The 22,997-nt window shown below is 36.8% G+C and overlaps 1 protein-coding gene across 2 annotated transcripts in view; it reads right to left on the reverse strand.

Annotated features, from left to right (window-relative positions):
• Window positions 1-87: 87 nt before the first annotated feature.
• The window catches only part of megf10 (multiple EGF-like-domains 10), a 51,849-nt gene continuing 28,939 nt past the window's right edge, over window positions 88-22,997 (reverse strand). The window contains exons 9-25 of one of the 2 annotated variants that reach the window (XM_060895669.1): window positions 18,146-18,358; window positions 16,799-16,973; window positions 16,518-16,638; window positions 15,470-15,633; window positions 14,859-14,961; window positions 12,075-12,221; window positions 11,172-11,306; window positions 10,657-10,785; window positions 9,543-9,671; window positions 7,837-7,965; window positions 6,674-6,802; window positions 5,650-5,877; window positions 4,999-5,117; window positions 4,665-4,788; window positions 3,727-3,771; window positions 3,362-3,565; window positions 88-2,836 (exon numbers count right to left, since the gene is read on the reverse strand). In XM_060895669.1, the coding sequence (XP_060751652.1) occupies window positions 2,670-2,836; window positions 3,362-3,565; window positions 3,727-3,771; window positions 4,665-4,788; window positions 4,999-5,117; window positions 5,650-5,877; window positions 6,674-6,802; window positions 7,837-7,965; window positions 9,543-9,671; window positions 10,657-10,785; window positions 11,172-11,306; window positions 12,075-12,221; window positions 14,859-14,961; window positions 15,470-15,633; window positions 16,518-16,638; window positions 16,799-16,973; window positions 18,146-18,358 (2,461 nt within the window). In that variant the 3' untranslated portion in view covers window positions 88-2,669. The remainder of the gene's footprint in view (window positions 2,837-3,361; window positions 3,566-3,726; window positions 3,772-4,664; window positions 4,789-4,998; window positions 5,118-5,649; window positions 5,878-6,673; window positions 6,803-7,836; window positions 7,966-9,542; window positions 9,672-10,656; window positions 10,786-11,171; window positions 11,307-12,074; window positions 12,222-14,858; window positions 14,962-15,469; window positions 15,634-16,517; window positions 16,639-16,798; window positions 16,974-18,145; window positions 18,359-22,997) is intronic. The other variant, XM_060895670.1, reaches the window with a different exon arrangement.

Consider the following 22,997-nt stretch of genomic DNA (forward strand, 5'->3'; position numbering starts at 1 on the left):
TTATTTTATTTGGAAATTCTACCCTTAATCTAAATATGTTAATCTCGAAGTGTAGCACATCATATATATCATGTGTAAATGACGTGACACATTTTGTCATTTTATTGTAAAGCCAAATTTCACATACAGTACACATACACTACAGAAAAATAAAATACAAAACAAAGCAAGTAAGAAAAGTGGGAATATGGAGGCAAATACCAATGTCATGGGTTTTCTTTGGGGAAAAGGATGACAGCTGTGCAATTTCATTCCGTTCTTATAAAACACACAATATTAAGGAAAATAAAGATATATACATAACACTTATATAAACTCCCAGATCTGCTGAGACAATTCTGCACTGGCATTTCCAACCATAATCTATCAATGTCTAATTACTGTAAAGAAAATAGTGTAAAATTATAGATCAATATAGAAATGTCATTTTGAATGATATTGAATGGTATTATTCTTCTAAGCAACATTTGTCCTGATAAGGAGTTTAAAAAAAAAAGTAAACTTAGTACTGAAATAAGTGCCAAATGTATCTGTACTAGTCACTAATATGGATTACCATCAAGGACGGTAATGACTGAAATATTCTGCATGTGTAAATACCAATTGACATGTAGTAAGTTGTAAGGGCTTTTTTTTTTAACTGGAACTAAACCTAAATAAAAAGGCAGAGCAGAGATTTCCATGAAATACTAATTAACATTAAAACCAGGAGACATGGTATTGGGTGTATTTTTCACACACGTCCCAAACATAATGTCCAATGTCCCATGGCTTTTCTTTTCTATGAATAACAGCTATATACAATTATACAAATGCATATTATCATTATTATTATACAAATGTAACGTCTGGCTCAGAGTAGGTTAAGACTGTCGGCTGTCTGTGTTCAAACTTTCACATGACATATAAATACCAAAGCCTTAAAAAGGTTATGTGTCCAAATACAACAAAACCCTTGACCCAGAATTGATATTAATGTCAACTTCACTTCACCGCAAAAGTCCAGCTTAAGCATTTTATTTTCAATCCTGTATTAAGGTTGTATTTTGATGTTGTATCAATTATTTCCATTTAAATAATGTCTAAATGACTAAATCTAAAATGTCTAAATGACAAACACTGGTGATTGGATAAAAGGAATCAAGTCATTACAGACAGAAGTTTGTTACTGTAACTGGAATCGAAAGTTAACTGTAACTTTGATCACAGTATTAGTGACTTGGTGAGTATAGGCCTTTGAGCTACACAGAAGAGAACTGATGAACAGACATCTAATAAATACCAAAAGAGTCAATACAGATGAAGAAACAAAGCATTAATTATGGCACTTTTACCTTTGGTTAAATTTAGTATGGATGATAACAAAGCCTGCTAACAGGGATGCACCAAATGACACGTTTTACATTTTAAATATTAATGCCAATATCTGAATCTGAGAATATAACAATTCGTGATATTGATCTGATACTGATGTTGAGTAACGATCTCACCCAGTATTGACACTTTCATGGCATGTATAATTTTTTGCAGATAGAGGCCAAGAGCTGTTGCAGAATGTGGAAAAAAAATCATCTCAGTACTTTGACCGTGGTCTGGTTGTCGGTTCCAGAAGGTATGGTTTGTGTGTTTCAGAAATAAGCCACAGTTCTACAGATTGAAGCACCTTGTTGATGAGAGAGGTCAGAGAACAGTGACCAGACTGCTTCGAGCCGACGGGAAAGACACCTGCGCTTCCAGTCAACTGCAGGGTTACAAACTAGAGAAACATCCCCTTGATATTTTCTAATCTTGTCTCTAGAGAGGATGTGTGTGAAAATCACAGTAGTTCAGCACTTTCTGAAATACTTAAATCAGCCTATCTGGAACCAACAACCATGTCAGAGTGAAATGTATTAAGATCTTTAGAAGATATTTTTTGCCCTTCTGATTTTTTATGAGAACATTAACTGAGATCTTGACATATCTGCATGCTTTTAGGCATTGCACTGATGCCACATGATTAGATGTCAAATCCAGCAGTTCCGATCTAGCAGTTCAGAACAAAGTCAGCCCTGATAATATACCCAGTATCGGATCGGTGCATCCTTAGCTCCTAAAACAGCCGTGATAATGGAGTTTTGCACAGAAAATACAAATTTTCAAAATAGATGATGGTAATATTAACTCTAAATATAAAAAAACACAATCCTCAACTCACAAATCACAAACTCCTTTCCAACATCAAATACTGAATAAGTCTCTTTTACAAAAATAAATTTGAGGTTCACTCTGTATTTCCAAGAGATATGTTTTCATCAGTGGAATGATTCGTTTGAGAAAAGTTACTGCGTAAATCTGCTATATAACATCACCTCCTTCATATAAATCTCCATCTTATTTCCAGTATGGGATTTGCTATAAGACTTTAACTGAGAGAAACGTTCTGGAAACAGGAATTAAAATATGTTTCTTATTGTAATAGAAAGAAGAAGATTAAGAATGATTATCATGACAGTACAGAATAAACTGAACTAAAAGGGGTGTAAAAAAAAAGAAAATTTACAAAAGTAGTATACTGATGTGGAGATATGCAGGTAGTGTATAATAAGCCACTAAGTGAGTCTGAAGGAACCACAGAAGGTGTGTTGGTTGCAGTGGGAATGGTGTGTTTTGGTCAGGTCTCTAAGAGCTCATTCATTTTCCAGCTCTTTGTGGGGGGACGGCGTGCTGTCTCGCGTGGGCAGCAGGTCATAATGACAGGGGATGTGGCTGTTCTTTGGTAAGTCGTACGGATCCTGGCCAAATGGTCCGTTGCAGTTGTTGCTGGTAGATGTGTAGACTGAACTAACTGTTGGCTCTGAAAAGACAGAGAAGGAGATTCACACATGTGCTAGAACAAGCAGCTCAATGTCTTTTCTGTACACGAGACAAGCCTTTACTTGACCAAGCTTAAAGGAAAACAATCAACACTGAGTGTTGTGATGATACCAAAGAGTTTTATTCCTGTTATACCACAGCAATCTACTGACAATTAACATAAAAATAATATCAGTGATTACTTACATTTGTAATTACAAATTTGTTCCTTTATCACTGACAACAGAGCAGCTATAAACATACAATTTCACATAGACCAGGTGATGAACAAACAGAACAAACTAGGCTATGCAATCATGGGTACTACTAAACAGGCAAAATACCAAAACTCTGTAGAAAAAGATTTTATAAGGTCAGATGCTGAGAACAAATTACGCACTTTTATTCACTTTTTGTTATTATACGATGTTAAATTTCAGTGAATTACATTTCACTTTCCATAAAAATACAGATGGCATTTTGTTTGGTAGAAAAAAGTATGACGTGGAACCTTTTCTATACTTACCAACTTCATATACGTTTTTGTTTGCAGGACTGGAGTTGTGTATCTCTGCATAGGGAGAGTCTCTCTGCGTAGGTGACTTCATCTCCACGTAGCCACACTCTGTGTTCTTTGGCAGCAGAAGAGGAGGGTCTTTAATTGTGGCATAGGGGTTCTCTGAGTTTAGAGAGGAGGAGCTGGCATGGCAGGGTACACCTTTAACCAGATCTAAACATGACAAAATAGTACAGCCAAGAATTAGACAGTTCCACAGAAACATGCCTTATTTGTATTTTTAGAAATAATACAATAGTTGGTTTCTATTAATCAGCCAAAGACTGACTCTTGATGGTAAATTCTCTACTCTTAATTTGTAAAAATAAACCTACCTCGAAGAGAATTTCCAAGATAACGTCTGTCAACTCCATATGCTCCTAACCAAAGAAGAAAAAGAGGGGTAGAGAGAAAAAGAGAGAGAGAGAAAGTGAGAGAAAAAAGAGAGCGAGAGAGAGAGAGAGAGCATTAGCAGTTTAGCATTTTGCGGACGGAGTCTCCAGTATTGGTGCTTTGTAACAATCAGAAGTAAAGCTATAACTTTAAGTAAGTTTTCTGACATGAGAATGTCGTCAGGAAAGAAGGCTTTGTGGTTTCTCTGTAACACAATAATCAATATATTTTCTGTCTTATCAACTTCCAAAGAGAGAAAGATTAATAAGATTTTAATCGAACGACTGCTTAAAGATGCTATAATATTAGCGATGGCAGGATCTAACTTGTTTTGTGAATGGTGCAGATCGTTAAACATAGCAAAGAACTATAACGTATTGATCTTAAAAAAAAAATGAAAAAGCAGAAAAAAAAACTGCTGGGGTCTAAGAGGACTATTACAGCAGACTTTGTGGTGTAATAACATGACACTTATATCACTGTCAAAACCATCAAAATATATAGCATACAACAAAACCATATCCAATAAAGTTGCATTTCAAACATTGTTTTGTCAGTCTAATGAGTTTTCTTTATTTATGTCTTTACTTGTACCATGAATTATTATACGAAGGTGTATCCCTAGTGCTAGTGATTTAAATTTTCTGCTTTCATTCTGCTTTTTTCTACAGATAAGTACACGACTGTCTTGTGTCCTGTCTGCCTGTGTGTAAGACGGTTCCTTTCTGGCTGTGACTCTTGGTAAATCCTTGAAAAAGTGACTCAGCAGTTGCATACAGCTGCCTACAGCTCTCGAGGGTTACAGTCATAGTCATTATCTGAAAGAAAGTATCAGAAAAGCATTCAGAAATGTATTCCCTTTCAAAATCTTTTGGCTCACCGAGCTCATTGAAACAGCTGCCCTGTTTCCAGTCAGCAGGCAATGTTCCAGTGTGCTCCATCAGAGAAGGCCTTTTTCTCTGCTCCACATTCTTCAGGTTCACAAATAACTGGTTGTTCTTCGCCTGACATATTGGGGGAAAAAATAATTAAAAAGTGTCTCTCCTTTATTAAACACATAAATGGTATCCAATCGAACAATGAGCGTTTGTACGTTACTTGTACGTTACCAAATTACTTTCTATGTAATTTTGACATTAGCATTTAGTCTATTAGCTAGTCACATTTTGACTGAGAAGATTTTTGTGTTCCTTTCTCAGAGCAGGAAAACTCACTTTTCCATAAGGAAGGTTGTTGACATGAGGTGGGCTGGTGCACTGGGCCAGTGTGTGATAGCTGGGGTTGGAGAAGTAGTTACTGTTGGGATGAACCTCATTGGTCTGTGGTATTGCATCTAAAAAAAGATTTTAAACATTCATTATGTCTAATAAATCCTAAGTCAAACAAACAAAAGAAAATGAGTTTGCTGTCTCAGAAGATGCTTATTGTACAAAACAAAAAAATGAGAAAAAAAACTTGCTAGGAAAAAATGCAACTTCATTCATTTCTGTTATGAATTAATATTCCCTACATGCTTTTGAATTTAAAGACTTACTGGAGAAACTAATTTCTGTCCATGCAAAGAAATGCTGCTCGCAGGCTAATTGAAAAATGTTGAATTTTTCATGATCAGTTAATCACTAGCCTGTAGGATACCAATGGATAGGTAGGTATAATACTCTTTAAAAAAAAAAAAAAAAAAAGCTCTTTAAAATAAATGTTTTGTCATTTGGTATTTACTGGTGAAAATCCCACCGCATGCTGACAAGGGACAAGCTGCACATACATTATTACATTATAATAGCTACCACTGTATAGCCTATCAGTTGCAATTTACTTCAGTCACTAGACACAAAAATGCTGTGCCATCCAGCCTCAGTATCGACCTGCAATGGTGTAGTCTGTGTTAACCCGCATGGCAGGGGTATAAGTGACAGACGGCATCGCAGGCTCTTTTCCCTTCTGCTTTTTTCGGTAGATGATAAAGAGGAGGAGGAGAAAGAGCACCATCAGCACCAGGACAATAATTCCAGCAATGGCACCAATCTGATAGGAATCAACTGGAACTGCTGCACTCGTCAGACTGTTAGTGTTGCCTACGATGATTACACCAACTAAAACAGAACAAAGCATCAGAGCAAACATTTTAATTTTTAACACATTAAAAGGGTACAGAAAATAGGAGATACTGATGTTTAAAATACTTTAGCACAGTGACTCAGCTCAAATTTATCTGGGAATGTTCAGCATCTTACAGTACTCAAGTACTTTGACTTATCATTTGCTTGGCTTTTCCACGGCTCCTGTTCTGCCTCTACCTTCCACATGTCGATCAATGATCCACCTCTGCATCACACACATTGTGTGTAGCAAGCTTGTATACATTTTGTTTTTTTGTACGGTAGTCTGATGGATGCCACTAGTCAATAAATACGTTTGTTAATGTTTATTTTAATTCCTGTTTTGTGTCTAGTTTGTGCCCTTATCCTGGAACTGCCACTGGCTTGTTGCTCAGTGCTGTTCACCTGTTCTTTGTTAGTCTTTGATTAATTTGTTTACGTGCATTCTTGCTATGCTAAGCCATGCTTTTCTAGTTCTACTTCCATTTGTAGTGTTTTGACGCTCATTCTGATTATGGATTTTCTCGTAGTAACTTTGCCTGCCTTTATTTTCCTATTATGTTTTTGTATTTTCCGCAATAAAGCTCATACATTAATCATACCTCGCACTACATTACACATAGCAGCATCTTAAATCAAATAAACAGAAGTGACAGATCACTGTGCTGTGTCCTTGTTGTTGAGGCACCTGAACAGCCAAAACAGGACCAACTACTAATTCAAAAATCCAAAATGTTTTTTCTCCTAATTTGCAACTGTGGTACAATTTAGCAATGTTTAAAATGCTTACTTTGGTCACATCGGGATCCCTTCCAGCCTGGGTTGCAGTAACACGTCCCAGTCATGTGATCACAGGTGGAATTATTTAGGCATTCGCAGACCTGTCGGCAGCCAAAACCGTACGTACCAGGTGGACATCCTGACAGCAGAAACAGACACAGAATGTTACACCATCATCATCTCCTCACATCACAGTATATCTCCGATACTTAGGTTTAAAAAGCAATCAAAATGATTAAAACCAGGGGCGTCCAAACGATTTTTATAAAGGGCCTGATGGAGAAATAAATATAGCACAGGGCAGAAACTGTAATATCTGTAATACTACACATAAAAATAAGTTATAGGCAATCTTGTTAGCAACCAATAAACTACATTACAATTTGATCTCTGTTCAATATACCACATCTGTAATAGACATGACAAAAAAAACAGTTTAAAAATACATGTATAATGAAAGGCTAAGGGCAGTTGTTGGTGCAGTCATTAAAAAAAGATGTGACAATTTTGTAAAAAAAAATTAAGTTAAAGTTATTTGTAATCTTTAAATCTTTTCTATTTAAATCACTAAATTAGCATAATATCATTTCAGAGACCCACAGGACTCATTTTTATAGTGAAGAAGAACTCGTTTTATTATTATGTGTGTGTCTGTATGCGTGTGTGATTGTGTATGAGTGTGTGTTGGACAGAAATGTGAATTAAAACGGTCAGCAATTATAAGATTTGAATTCTGAATATCCGTTTGATGGAATTGAACAACTGCCCTTATCTTCCATTATAAAGTAAGTGAGTTTTCAGATGAATAGATTTTCTGCTCCTGTTCTCTAGTTTTGTACATAGTAATAGCACATGTACACACTAAAGATGAAATTTTTTTTTTTATTTGTTTAGGTTTCGTTTGGTTTGTATTTTTTGGATGGGTATTGAAGGTTTGGTAAGGTTTGCGTACAAGAGTATCATCATTAGAGTGTAGAGTAGAAAATGGGAGCTGGTCAATTATTAGATTTGATTTTATGTAAGAGTGACATCCAGTGTACAAACTAAGGACCTCATTTTATAAACCTCCTCCCTGATACCTGCAGGTAGTAGTTTGGACACCCCAATTTTAGACCATGCGTGATTGGCTCTAGTCACTCTACTGACGTGTAATTCCAGGCCCTGCTCACTCACTTTGTTCACAGTGTCGTCCCATGAAGCCTCTGCGGCAGGTACACTGCCCAGAGATGTGGTCACAGTCTGCACCGTTCTGACACTGACAGCTTTGGGAACAGTCTTTACCATAGAAACCTAACGGACAGCCTGCAACGCGCACACATCCACTTCAGTCATATGCACTGAGACTGAAACTGAATACAGTTAGAAACTAACTGCTGGCATTGCATACATGACTGCTATCATTGGCTATATAACAGACAACAACCATAATAACAGAAGAAGTGAGCAATGTAGTGTAATTGTAGTGTAGCTGCTTAGAAGTAACTGTGGTTATTACAGAAGTAACTGTGGCTATTACAGTATGTGTGGATTATATGACAGTTCTGATAAAAATATACAAATGCTGAATAGAAAGGTAAATAAATGTCCAAGGTTTCAGTATGACATAATGCAATATTTAATGTTTTTTCCAACCGGTATTTTAAAGCAATTAAAGCATTTCTAAGGTGATGGGAATGACATTTATATCTTACAACATTGTAGTAGTGAAGTTATTTAGATAATTATAAAGTTTTGTTAGTAGAGTTAGCGTGAAATTCATACCATCAGATAGGATTACTGTAACAAATGACACTTTAATCAAAGTTTTCCCTTAAGACAGGTTTGGGCCCATTGTGCACTTTGTTCAGGATCAGAATTACTGTACAGATGAAAATCTACATTTACACTGTTGTGCGCTAGAGGATTGCTCAAAGCTCTTTTAGGTCAGATATGGTTTAATCTGCTTCAGGGGAGAGTGAAAGAGCACGTGAAGGACGACAAGGTTAAAATGATATTTAAATCATCAATCTTCAAACTTTTTTACTTATGTATGAGCAATGATTAGAAAGTCATTAGGTCTATGTTACCAGTGGAATCTTTGTCCTATCAAAATCATATCCTCTGCTAGTTTATAAAAAAATCTGTCCTAAACAGTAAGTTTTGATACAGTATAAGGTGTCGATTACAGGATTAAACTTAACCTTTAATCAGACATCAAGCTAATGTGATAAAAGTGAGGCTGGAATACATTGTGGAATGGACAAAAGTCCATCACATGGCATCAAGCACACACATTCACATACTCATTAACAACTAAGGGCAATTTTGACCCATCTAATCCACATGTCTGCATATTATTGGAAGGAAACTGGAAAATCCAGAAGAAATACACACAGACATTCAGGAAACATACATAACTCTGTACAAACCGTAAACCAAGCTAAGGATCGCTAGGTATATTTTGAGGAAGTAAATATTTGTTATTATCTGTCATTATATATATTCTTAAACAGCTAGAGCAATGCCAGGTCGCTTTCTTCAGAGGTTGTTTCTGCTTGTTACCGCTATCTCCTGACCTGTTCTGAGGTTCATATTACATTGTATAGAATGCTAAAAAAAAAGGAAATATAAGTAAATGGGCACAGTCTCTTCAAGAAAATGCTTGCTAGCTCTATAATTAATTCAAACAGAGTTGTAGGAAACCCATGATTAGGGGCAGCAGGAATAAATGTTGATGAATGCGTTAGTTCCAGTGCACAAGTATTATAGATGCATTATAGATAGTATGATGTTGTTTATAGCATTGTTAGATTGACTATGAGGCAGTTATTACATGCTGCTAACATATGCTATGCTGCGCTTAGAGAGAGAGAGAGAGAGAGAGAGAGAGAGAGACTCACGCTGTGTGCAGTAAAGACCAGTCCATCCTGGTGTACACTTGCATTCTCCATCATATGCACTGCAATATGCTCCATTATGACAATTACATGTGTGGATGCAGTTTGGTCCCCAGTAACCAGGAGGACAAGCTACAACACCAAACACACCATATACACTCACATCAATAACAGTGTATAAACATATAATAAGTTCACACTAAGCTTTTTACCAGCACGCTTGTAAAAAAAAAAAACTGGCTTATCTCAGACATGCCCCAAGTTTGATATCACCACTGGGTTTGGGTCTGATATCACCATTTACTCTAAAGAAATAACATTTACTGTATGTGAATGTTGAGGGTAATTTCTATGAATATATAGGTTAGATAAAAACAGAGATACGTATTAAAACTACAAGTGTTCAAAGCCCTGAGTGTCTACTTTCATATGAGCCTTTAAACACCACTGTGAAGTGTGAGATGACAAAGACATTCAATGCTGAACACAGGCACAGAAAAACAGGCCACAATTCCATTTTTTGGCCTCTGGTAAAAAGAGTTAAATAACAGAAAGTATCTAGAATGTTAATAATTTGTTTTAAGGTTATGGAAAATGCATCACTGAGCCTCAGTCAGCACCACTATAGCATGATGTTTTTTAAATGTAATAACACTTAGGATTTTCAGTACAATCGGCAGGGGGCACCAAACACACGCAGTGAAAATGATTGTCAGTTAATATACTAGCAAAGTTGAATTATGTCTTGCTCACCTTATGATAAATTATTAGGTCAATTAAAAGCATCTCTATGTGTCAGGGTCAAGCCTCTAACAGTAAAGTGATGTTGATTTTTGAACTGTTATTTAATTTAATCTGTGTCAGTAAGATATACATCAACTAACTACTTCTTTGATCTAGGACCTACCTAAGAAAACAAGGAAAGTAGGGTTTTGGCATTTTTAGGGATTGGTAAAAAACCACATCCTGCTCTGTTCATGAGGACATAATGGATGCAGAATGTAAACCCTCACAATTACAAGTCATGTTAGGGCCTCTATAACAGTCTCTCTCCATATTTTTGGGAATTAGGATTTCCCTTTTCAAGAGAAAGTCTATGTTTTTAGGTAGTACTCACGTTGTGAGCAGTCACTGCCAATCCATCCTGGGTAACACTGGCACGAGCCGTCGATGGGGTTGCATGTACCATTGTTGGTGCAAGTGCATGTCCAGGCACAATTCTTCCCAAATTTGCCACTGGGGCACACTGTACAAAGGTACACACAACAGCTCTGGTTACACATTATTTTAAGTTGTTAGTTAAGTATTCTGTTTCTAATATTTCTAATGGTCATACAATGTGATAACATGTTAATGATGGTTTTAATTGTATTAAATCATCATGGTTTGTATTTGGAAAAACATCACAACTTGAATTTAATACACATTGTAAAAGTGCTTTTAAAGCAGATACAAACCGGTTTGAGTTTCTGGGTGCAATGTTCAGGAATAAACAGCTATTTTAACTATTTTAAATGCAATGCAATCATCAGACCTTTTTTTCATCTGAGATGCCATTTACTGTAAAACAAAACTAACTCAAATATACAAATACGGACAGTAAGTAACATGCTTTGAAGATGTCCTTCTCACCTTCATTGCAAAGAGCTCCTTTAAATCCAGGGAGACAGTCACACTGGCCTGTCACATGATGACACGGGCCGTTACTATGAACGCACTGAGGACACGTCTGACTGCAGCGGTGCCCAAAGTAACCTGGAGAACAGACTGTAGGAATATCGGGATAACATCAGGAGAAATCAAAACAAATGTCCACACTGAATTCAGTTATTCGGTTAAATGATGTAAAGAAGTTAAATGAGTTAAGTGCATTTGCTGTGTTGAAAGTTAACACAGAAAGCAAACACAAGGTAGAATGTAAATTTACACTCGCTGCCAACGTTTTTAGGGACACCTGTACACCTGCACATTCATACAATGGCATGCAATCATGCATATACTGGTCAAGAGCTTTAGTTAATGTTTACACCAAACATTAGACTGATTTCTCATTGATTTTAACCATGTTATAATTGTTGGTGCCAGATGCTTGGTTAAAGTATTTTAGAAACTGATAATCTCCTGGGAATTTCACATACAACAGTCTCTAGAATTTATACAGTTAAAGAGTTACGGCTCTGTGGGTGAAAACCCCTTGTGCAGGTAAGGACAGTAAGTGTATACAAATTATAATTAGGCTAATTGTATGGATAATAATGGCAGGAAAGTTAGAAAAGCTAACAAAATTAATAGGAGGTTTTAGCAGGGTCATAAATAGACTAAAGCTTCATATATAGTGGCAAGAAACAAGACAAACGAACTAAAGAGAAGAGAGCTTCAGTGCAATATGTAAATAAATCTACATGCAAAGTTAAACATTAAGCTTAAATCTAAATGATATTTAGCAGGAAATAACAAAGAAACTACTGAAAACAGGTGTAAACACACACACCACACACACACACACACACACATACACACACACAGAATACCCACTGCGTTGGCAGGTGGTGCCTCTGAAGCCAGGAGCACATTCACACGTGCCTTCATCGGGTGAGCAAGATGCACCATTCTTACAGTTACACTGCAGAGAACAGTTTGGACCCCAGCGACCCTCAGCACACACACTGTCACAGTGTATCCCTGTGAAGAACAGAAACATACCCCAACACACAGACAAATTAGACACAAACTAATTATATACAAAACAAAAATATTTGCTATTACAATATATACGTATTTATTCTATCAGATACACTTTACATAGAGACATAGAGTATATAAATGCAGACATATTTCACATTAAATACTAAATACTAATGTCAGACCTCTGCCTGGACTTTGGCCATGTGCCTTTTGTTTATGTTCCTTGTTCACGTGTCTGCCCCGCCCTTGTCTTTTCCGCCCCACCTCTGCTCACCTGTCCCTCATGTGTCATGATTATTTGTATTATTTAGTTGAGCCGTGTTGCCTTGTGCAGTGCAGAATCCTCTGTTGTCCTTGTCTTCTGTTGTCGTTGTCCTGTTTTGTGTCTATTATTTATTAAATCCCTGTTTTTGTTAAAGCTGTCCTGCGTTTGGGTCCGTTTTTACCCACGCGCCCGTGACAACTAAACATAGTAAATGTACTTTACATGGTGGATTCAAGTGGACAAACTCAATGCAATCTCCCAAGCAGGAGATATCCATAATTGATATTCTAGTATCTATCCAAGTATAACCAAATACACGCTCAGTGTCCAGATGACTGTATCTGGTACACATACTGGAAAAGGTGCACCTTTGTAGATTATTTGTACAATTATTGAATGTAGACCATGTATTTGTGCTGTAGAGCATATATCAGCACAGCTGGGTTTTATAAACACCTTTTCCACATCATTAATGTTGAATTCTCAATAATGTTTGATATTGATTACCACATAACTCATAACTTCATGCTTCATATACTATCTCCAGCATCTGGAAATATTATTAATGTGTTAGCATTTCTCTTGTACAAACTTACGCAAGGAATGATATGGTGACATTTTCTTTGAGAAGACGTTTATCGCGTATAGGACGTTTATAGTACGTTTAGGATTTTTAAGCTTTCTTGCTAACTAGCTAGCTTTTATTAACAGTAAACAGGAGAGAAAAAAGACCAGGTGGTGATTTTATGACTGTTTACACTTATAGTGTAAGTGATAACAGAAAATAACTTAACTATAATGTAACTATAAAGTGATAAAGATTAATATAACATTCCACAAAAATACTATTTATAACTTGCTGTGTTAGAAGAGAATAAAAACTTTTAAAAACCTTTTAAAAACTTGATTTGATGTTATTGGAAAGTAACATCATGAACAACATTATAATTTTTCTATAACAGCATGTGCTGTGTTTTATTGCTTACTTAAACACCTCAGTGTCAGAGTCCTCCTTGAGATCTTCTGCAAGATGAAGACCACTGTGTAGTTTAATAAAGTTGGTAATAAATCATTTGCTTGATGCTGAGTATCCCTCAAATGTACTTTATTGGAGCCCGTAGAAGTGCAAGGAAGTGATCACATCTGTTTATCTTATTCAACTCTCTAAGCTCATGAATTCTGAGAATTGGCAGCAATGAAAAATGTAGCACATCAGGATGTAAGGAATAAAATAAATGATCATATCCTCTGTCTGTTTGTGAGTGTTCCAGGCTTTCCCCCCTCAGACTGGGTATTGATAAACAGCATTGTAAATGAGCGCTGGGCCAAGACACAGGACAAAGGCCTCCTTTGAGGACCCGAGAGCGTTGCTAGGTGATGGGGAAAAGCTGGCGACAAACTCTGGAGAAGTAGCACTGAAGAAATGCCCATGTATTTAAAGGGCCAGGACAACACACAATATCATCAGTATGCGGCTTGTATCTTAGAAGAGACAGTGAGAGAGGTGAGGCAAGAACAGTTGAGGAGAAACAAAGGGATGATAGCAGGAAAGAACAGGAAATGAGAAGAGATGAGAAGAGACTAAAGGAGGTGAGATGAGACGAAAGTATATGAGACGAAAGTATATGAGACGAAAAAATAAAGAACATAAGAACAGAGATGAGATGAGATCTTAGAAGTATAGTAACAATATAAATATTTAATAAAGAATAAATATAATGTATAAATATATATAATAAAAGAAAGACAAAACACAGCAAAAGTAAACAAGCCCAATTTTCATAATATATGTTTTTTTTATCAAAGAAAGAACTAGAGGATCGATGCAAACTTAACATAAACACAGCCAATGAAAACTGGCTGTTTCTTAATAATGTGTCAATTAAATGTGAAAAATAGCTGTTACAGTCTGAAAAAATGACTGGCAAAATACAGGAAAAACTCAGAATGATTAGAAAAGTCCTCTGGGATCAAATTATTGTGGACTAGTTATGGTCAGACTCTGACTGATGGCTCACACCACCATGCCACACACGATGAGCCGATGTGTTGTGGACAAGGTGGCAACAAAATAAAGAAATGAGAAACACAGCAACGTGAACAAGAGCATTGGAGCACACGAGGGCAACACATGTCCAAATCGGAAAGAAATAAGGCCTGACTTACAACAGGAGGAGAAAAGAGGAGGAAGGAAGAAAACAGCTAAAGACAAGAGAGAAAAGAAAGAGGTGGATTCTGTTTCCCACTGAAATAATTGACTAATTAAACATCACAAGCTATTATAAACACTATAAGTAGCATATTAAGGTCATGTGATTTTTAGACCATACCAGTCTGCTTATTTACCCTGAGACAAGAAAACAGCTCACCTGTCCAGCCTGCGAGGCAGCGGCAGTGTCCGGTTGCAGGGTGACAGCCATCGGCATGACTGCAGTCACAACGCTCTCGACAATCCATGCCATACGTCCCATCCTAAAGAGATTATATCATCAAACACTGCTTACAACTGAAGGTTCTGATACTATTGAGTAAAAATGTAATACTTATTTATACAATTATACAATAAGTTGCACTTATTTTTTATATTTGATTAATCCACTCTTAACTGTGTACTACTTTTCCTTTTAACAAACTAAACACATTTTACAACAGCATTAGTTTTAACTTTGTAATGCCAGGATTTTAAAAGAACACCATTCACTCACTTTGATCCACACAAATTCCTAGTAGACTTTTAAGATAAAGTGAGCTTGCTTTGAGATTAAGAAAGGCTTTCGTTCAAAGCTAGGCGGCTTCATTCTGAGCATGTGACATTTTCAACATGCTGTATGTACCACTGTGCTACGTAATTGAAAGGTATTTAGTTGACATTCAAAACTACGCAAGGCTCCATTAAATGATTTCCAAAAAACGAAATAAAACAATAAACTCATTGTGATTACAAAAGTACAGAAGTATGTGAATTTCTTCGAAAGCTCACCTGACAGTGCATGTCACATCGTTCACCTCTCCAGCCTGGAGCGCAGGTACACTGGCCATCTAGAGCATTACAAGCTCCGCCATTCCCACACATGCAGGTGAGGTTACAACCAAGTCCCCACGTGCCACTGGGGCAGTTTATAGAGCAGTGCACTCCATACCACCCTGGGTTAGAGAGAAGAGAAAAGCTTTTCTCCACTCAAAAATGTGGATGTGTGTAGAAGCAAATTAACTGCCTATGCTTACGATAAACACTTCCTATTTCACTAATGGGCCATTTGGTCAACGCAGAAATTTACAGCCCAACAAACATCTGCAAACTAATTTATTTTTTAATAATATCATCCTACATAAAAAAAGTATAAATCTGCCGATTTATTTATTTTATACAAAACTATTTTCAGTCAGGGTTCGGTTAAAAAAACAAATCTCAAACACGGACCATCCCACAGGGCATTATTAAGTTCATCAAAAAATGGAAAGAATGTGGCAAAACCACAACTTTGGTTAAAGGAGACCATGGTCAGAGTAATGAGGGCTTTGGACAGAGAAATATCCAGCGACTAACACGATGAACCACCATTATGTTTATGCAATGGAGAAAGCAACTTCAAGAAGAAAGCAACTACTCTACAAAAAGAACATTGCTGCCCATGAAGTTTGCTAAAGATCATGTGGACAAGCCAGAGGACTATTGGAAAAATAATTTGTGAAGACAAAAATAAAACTTTTTTTTTAAATGAGAAGTATTATTTTTCTAGTATTACTATCTACCCTCTTCCAAATATAGGAACTCACAGAAGCCCACAATGAACTAGTGTGACTCTGAATAATTGCATTTCTCTGATTCAGGAAACATGGCCAATTTTGCTGTCATGACTCCCAGCGATGGACTGCAGAGGCATTGGCAGGAATCAAATTCACAACCTCCTGATAATAAAATTTCACTTCTGCTGTGCCACTCTGTGCCACTATGCCATCGAACCATTGTTTAATAGTGCTTCAACATATAGAATTATTCAGAGATTTTTAAAATCAGGATAAATTACCAGCTTTGCATGTGCAGGATCCATCCACAGGTGAACACTTGGCTCCATTCTTACAGGTGCAAGAAGAGGAGCAATTTACCCCATACATCCCTTCTGGACAGCGTATAGAGCAATGTGCACCCTGAAAAAAACATTTTAAGCGCATAGCAACACAACAATTCATAATGATTCAAGAATTCAAAAATCAGTGGGTGGAAAATAAAGAGAATAAAGCTAAAGAGAATTACTGCACAAATATCAAACACCATATAGAAACAGTTCAGAGATAAAGAAGTGTTCACCTGAAAGCCTGGAGCACAGAAACACTCTCCTGTCACACTGTGGCAGTCTGCACCATTCTGGCACTGACACACTTGCTGACACTCCTCACCATAGAAGCCTGGTGCACACGTCTCATTACAGTAGATACCTGACCAACCAGGCTGGCACAAGCACTCACCTGATAGAGGGTGGCAGCTGGAGAGAGGTGCAATATGATTTATATGATTATGATTGGGTTTTTTTGGGGGTTTTTTCAAATATGTTCAAATAGGTGAATCCAGACTTTATTGAACATTTAAAACTTACATAAAAAAAACTTTAGTAGCATCTATAATAATACTACTAATACTACTACTACTGCTATTACTACTACTACTACTACTACTACTACTAATAATAATAATAATAATAATAATAATAATAATAATAATAATAATAATAATAAAGGCTTTCATTTAAGCTCTGTTCAATCTGAAGTTTCTTGCCCAAGAACATAACATCAGTGTGTAGTGTGATGGCAGTAACCACACAATTTCTATGTTTGGTGACATCAGGAGACACCAGCTACTCCAGTCATCTACATCAGAGGTTCACTTTTTTATATGCAATAAGTCTTTTAACTGTAAAATAATTTGGCCAGAGCCATTTGATACAGATTTATTTCATTACCGTTATTTCAACATGTACAATAATATTTGTCTGAGCTTTTATTCCTGAAATTTCCAGTGCTAATACACTTTGTCCAGGTTGAAATTATTTATGCACTACACGTTTGTAGTTTTAGTGAAGTCTGTATTAAAAAAATAATAAACACAATAACTTTGAAAATCACTGATCTACAGTTTACTCCATTAAGTATGTATAACATTAATATTGTAGCTCAAACAAATCTATTTCTGCTGGTGGTTATTCAGTTCATGTGTAAACTTCATGGTTAAAACCATTTAAACCTATAGGTGGGAAGGATTCATTAGACATTTGCCACACTGTTGTCTGAGGTTGTTGTTGTGGTCAGTGGTCATGGCCTGTACCTGTTGGTTAGGGCAGCTGGTGGCACCTGAAACAGCCGCTCTATTGAGTGAAAGTAAGGCAGCTGTCCCCACAACGCACAACACATGGAGCCACTCAGCTGTGCTAGCCTGTCTCATCCACAGGCCATAAACACAATGGGAAACTGTGTGGGTCTCTAAACACATAAACAGACACACTTTCTCCTGTCTTCACTGATATTAAAACACTAAACTGACCCCCACATGTCTACATGTGCTGCTAGCTTTCTCTTTCTGACACTTTTTCTGACTTTTTTCACTATGCAAAAACACTTTGCTAGACTCACACCATTCTTATACAGAATTATTTGGTCTTACCTTTGGGTGTTTGGGGCATGGCATGGACACTTCTTGTCACACTTGAGACCGTAGATGCCCTTTGGGCAGATGCGGGTTTCACACATCTCTCCTGTGTAACCTGGCTCGCACAGACAAGCACCGCTAATGTGGTAACACTTGGCTCCATTTTCACAGCGACAAGTCTGGCGGCAGTTCACACCGTACTTGCCAATCGGACATTCGTCCTGGCACCTGCCAAGACACACGCACAAGACACATACCTCTAGGCATCAATCACACAATCGCTGAGCACTGATTGATTGTATGTTATTGTTCCCAGTTGCTGCTAATGCTCTTGCTACATAGGCTTGAGAGGAAAAACCACAGCCAAGGCCTTCTAGGTGACCTATGAACAGAGGGTTGTGTTACACTCAGGTGGAAAAAATTGTATCACTTATGGTTTTTAAATGAAAAAAACTTTTTTTTGTATTAAAAACTAGATGTAATATGTCCTACAAGAAGACAACAAACTAATAATACTATGATGAATGTATCAATCTCAAGGCCTGATTTGAAGCAGGACATCTGGCAGAGTTCTATTAGATATGTCAAGACTAATATGATCAAGAAGATTATTGGTACAAAGTGGATACTAACCCTGTTCTTGTGTCCTTCAGAAGTTGAAAAAAGTTGCAAAAGCTGCTAGACAGAGTAAAAGGTCTTAAGTTTAAATCCCAGCATCACCAAACTGCTACTCTGAACCTCTGATCCTTTCTCAATTTGTAAGTAGATTTAATCTGTCAGCTGTATGACTAAATGAAAATATATGGGGAGAAACAAATGTAACATTTTAGCTCTAAATATCTTTAGCTATCTATCTTTTTATCTTTATTTCTGTAGCGCTGGCGGTTAAAGTTTTTTGGGAGGTTGATTGTAAGGCAGGGGTTCAAGCCTCAGCACTGCAAAGCTGCCACTGTTTGGCCCTTGAGCAAGGCCCTTAACCCTCGATGCTCCAGGGCACTGTATCATGGCTGACCCCGTCAGCCCCCGTCAAAAGATATGATGTGTAAAGGAAAATATATTTTATTGTGCTGTAAAATATGTGATAAAAATAAAGGCTTCTTCATCTTTTCATAAATAAAACACATCACACTTTGAATGACCTGTGATAATTAATTCATTCAAAATTCAAAATTTATTCAACATTTATTGTCTGTGATAACAAGCACATTACTTACTTTGTTTTTTGTTTGATATCCAAATTTCTTACTAACCATTTGTTTCAGTTTTAGTTAGATAATAAACCCATTTGAAATAGAGAGTTACTTTATAATGAATGCTGTTCTCTTTATTAGAAGCTCTCCTTGGTTATTTGTCATTGTGTCATGAGGAAAGAATTTGGTTCATGTGCTCACAGTCACACAACAGTCACACAACAGGAAAGCTTACCAGCTTTGCTCTAATGCACTCAGGTTTCGGTAAAGAAATGAAAGCAGAAGAGATATTTCTAGCACTTCAAATTGTTCAAACTGTTCTGTTTTTGAATTCTCTACTGCTGGAAACACGCAAAAAAACTTGAAAAAATTTTACTTGAAAGCTGAAGAGAGGCAACTTTGAAAAAAAAATTATTAAGACAGTCTCCGAACAGGCATCTGTGTGAGAACTACAGCTCATCAGAACCCTCTTGTTGATAACTCCCTCCTTCGGATGAACATTTCCTCCAAGCAATAAAGACTTAGACACATACGGAGAACCCATCCACCAGCCCACAGATAGATAGCCCACACTGTTTTGATAAATGATTGTGTCAAGCTGGAAAAATTCAGACCATGTCATTTGGACATGCTTATCTTCTCCTTTAGCTGTGCAGATGGGCTCTGGCTAAGCTGTTCCCAAAGTTGGCACACTGCTAAATGGATGGACTTGTGTGGGAACACATGGAAGCTGTCCAACCGCACAGTGATTCCATGCTGAATATTGCATCTCACAATGGCAGGCATCTCCTATGGAACAACATCCATCATGATGATGACGGAAGGGGAAGTTATATCAACACTCTTTTGGTAACAGTGTTTTGAGAGGGCACAGGTGCAGATCAAAGCACATTCTATCTAAAAGTGAGTTTCTGCTTTCCTCTGCTTTATTTTCTCACACACACAAACGTGTCACTCCTGGAAGCTGATTATTTTCCTGCCCATAGGGTGTGGTGGGATGGGGCCTGCTTGTGTTGGTCGGAAGCTTTTGGTGACGTCTGTCTTAGCCAAAGCACTTATTAACTCATAAAAATGCACTTGTAGTGCTATTCCTGTAAGCCACGGTTGCTTAAGTATATAGTTCATGTGCTGTGATGCTGGTAATTATGGGCATAGGGCTGTGCTCCCCAGCCCCGGCTTCATTCTTACACCAAACACTGTGCTAATACTCAAAACTATAAAGTGATTGCTGATGACATATAGATTTACATAATCTTTACTCATTTTACTTCTGTTCTAGTTTTAGTCATCTCATACCTAATTGCAAATAATTGTTTCTTAGTGTCCTTTCAGTGATGTTGCAATGCAAAAACTTATTGGATAAGGTATTTAGGTGTAAGGTATAACTATGGTTCACTATTTAAAGAGGTGAGAATTTAGAGCAAAATCTGGTGGCCCTGTTGTGCTTTAAGAGCCATGCTTTGGTGCCAGTCCCAAGCCCAGATAAAATGAGACAGTTGCGTGAGGAAGGGCATGCGATGTAAAACCTGTGCCAAATCAAAAAAATATGCAGACCAGATGATTCTCATTGGCGACCCCTGAACAATAAGCGGCTAAAAAAAACAACAACGTTTCCATTTGAAAATGAGTTGAACCAGGATGCCTAAGAGATGTAAAATCTACCGTAATTTCAGGGTTAAAACGTTTTTGTTTAAATTTTAACATTGCCCTCCTTGTTATTTTTCACAAATCTAAAAGATTTAACAGTGAACATTATATAAACTGTTGTCAGCTGTGTGTTCTTATTGCAAGCCTTGCCCAAGGGTATTTAATGAACAATTTAATTCATGCTTGTTGCTATACCCTGGAAAGGGCTTTTTAAAAACACTATAATTATTCTCATTTTGTTACAGATTACAGTGCTATATTACAATGATGTAATATTGATATTGGATGTTGGATATTATTGTATATAACTAAAAATGTAAGATATTGATAATATCCTTAGCACATGCCTTCTTCATTCATCACTCCATATTGCACACACATGCCTCTATGCTTCTCATTTTATGGTAACTTTGCTTCATTTGTGCACACAGACCGTGACTGAAAACATTTCTGGCACTATGGCCCAGTTTACTTGACTTTTCTATACTAAACACTATCAGCAACTAATTCACCTCACAAAGACTGTGGCTACACTGCTGTTTTCTTTGTCCCGGGATCATTTTTGGCAGAAAGCACTTGGGTGAAAAGCCTGCCTTAGATTAAACAGAACTTTGTAAATCTGTCCACACCTCTTCTCTGTGTCTCACGGTGATGTGATTCTGGCTCTAGTGATACAAATAACAGAATTGTGGCTAAAACCCACACAGGACAAAGGTGATGTTTTCCCCATGCTTATTTTGGATGTATTTAAATATCCTAAGAGCTTTAGGGTTTCGATTATCCTAGGTACAGCACAATCTGTAAGCAATTAGACGGTAACAAGTTTTATTTGGTTTATGCACACCAGGTTTGGATGCCATGAAAAAAAAAGAAAGAATTCAGATAGCCAGCTTTGATCTAAAGGCATTCAGATCTATAATCTGAGAAACCACTATCACCAAGTTCATTACAATGAGCAGCAAATTCCTCTGCTATAGGCACTGCTTTCTACCTGCAGCCTTCAGACCTGTGAACTATCCTGATGGAAGCTGTTCCAATCCACATGGTTTGCATAAAAATGATCTAAATCGTTTGCAGTGTTACTACTTGATGATCCTGAGCTAGCACACAGGGTGCTTATTTTCAGTGCCAATTAAGAACAGATGACTTCACGACTTAATTATCATGCGACCTTGCTGCAAGTGATAATTATTGATCCTGCATTCATACAAACCTAATAGCACAGAGTATCTGACCCAGTAATTCATTCACCAAGATACCATTTACTGATCCACTGATCAATCAACAATGCCAGCTTACTCACATGACCACATTTAACACTGTCATGAATGAAATCAAAATTAAGCCTGTAGAACTCTCAAACATTAAAAATTAGAAAAATGTGTTTTTCTAATTTTCTGAATGTACTCATTAAATACTATTATGTACTAGTTTTTCAAATAAATTAAACAAGTTTATTCAGTTATCAATGTTTCAATGTCATGAACTGCTTCTTTCAAATGGGGTTGTGTTTATGATGTTTTTAAGATAGCTTGCACTTATTCACCACATTTCAAATAGAACCAAGTTATAACACAAGTTTTAAACAATGATTTAACAACAATTTAACACATTTCACACTGATTTTGGACTTTTCCTAGTAATTTACCATGACAGACATGGGAAATGTTGATACTTTTGGCAGTGCTATCTAATTTTTAATGTCATTCTCTAATATATACACATATAAATTCATAAGACATTCTAGTTAGGTAAACACAATTCTGTTAATTGTTCCTAGATGTTTATGGTGAACTTTAACATCTTGAATGGTTTGTTTATTAAGTATGCTCCGTCCCAGGTCAAAAGCACAATTATGTGCATTGTAACAGACAAAATGTCGTGATCTTTGCCTTTTTGTTATGGCTATAATTTTGTTGTTAGTCTATGACCCTCTCTAGTCTCTGTTTTGTTTATCTTTTTGTTTTCACCTTTGTCTAGTTCCCTTTCATTTGTTCTGGGTATGTTCTGGGTATATTTACTCTTCTATA

This window comes from Tachysurus vachellii, chromosome 20 (assembly GCF_030014155.1).
Source record: "Tachysurus vachellii isolate PV-2020 chromosome 20, HZAU_Pvac_v1, whole genome shotgun sequence".
Lineage (NCBI taxonomy): Eukaryota > Metazoa > Chordata > Actinopteri > Siluriformes > Bagridae > Tachysurus > Tachysurus vachellii.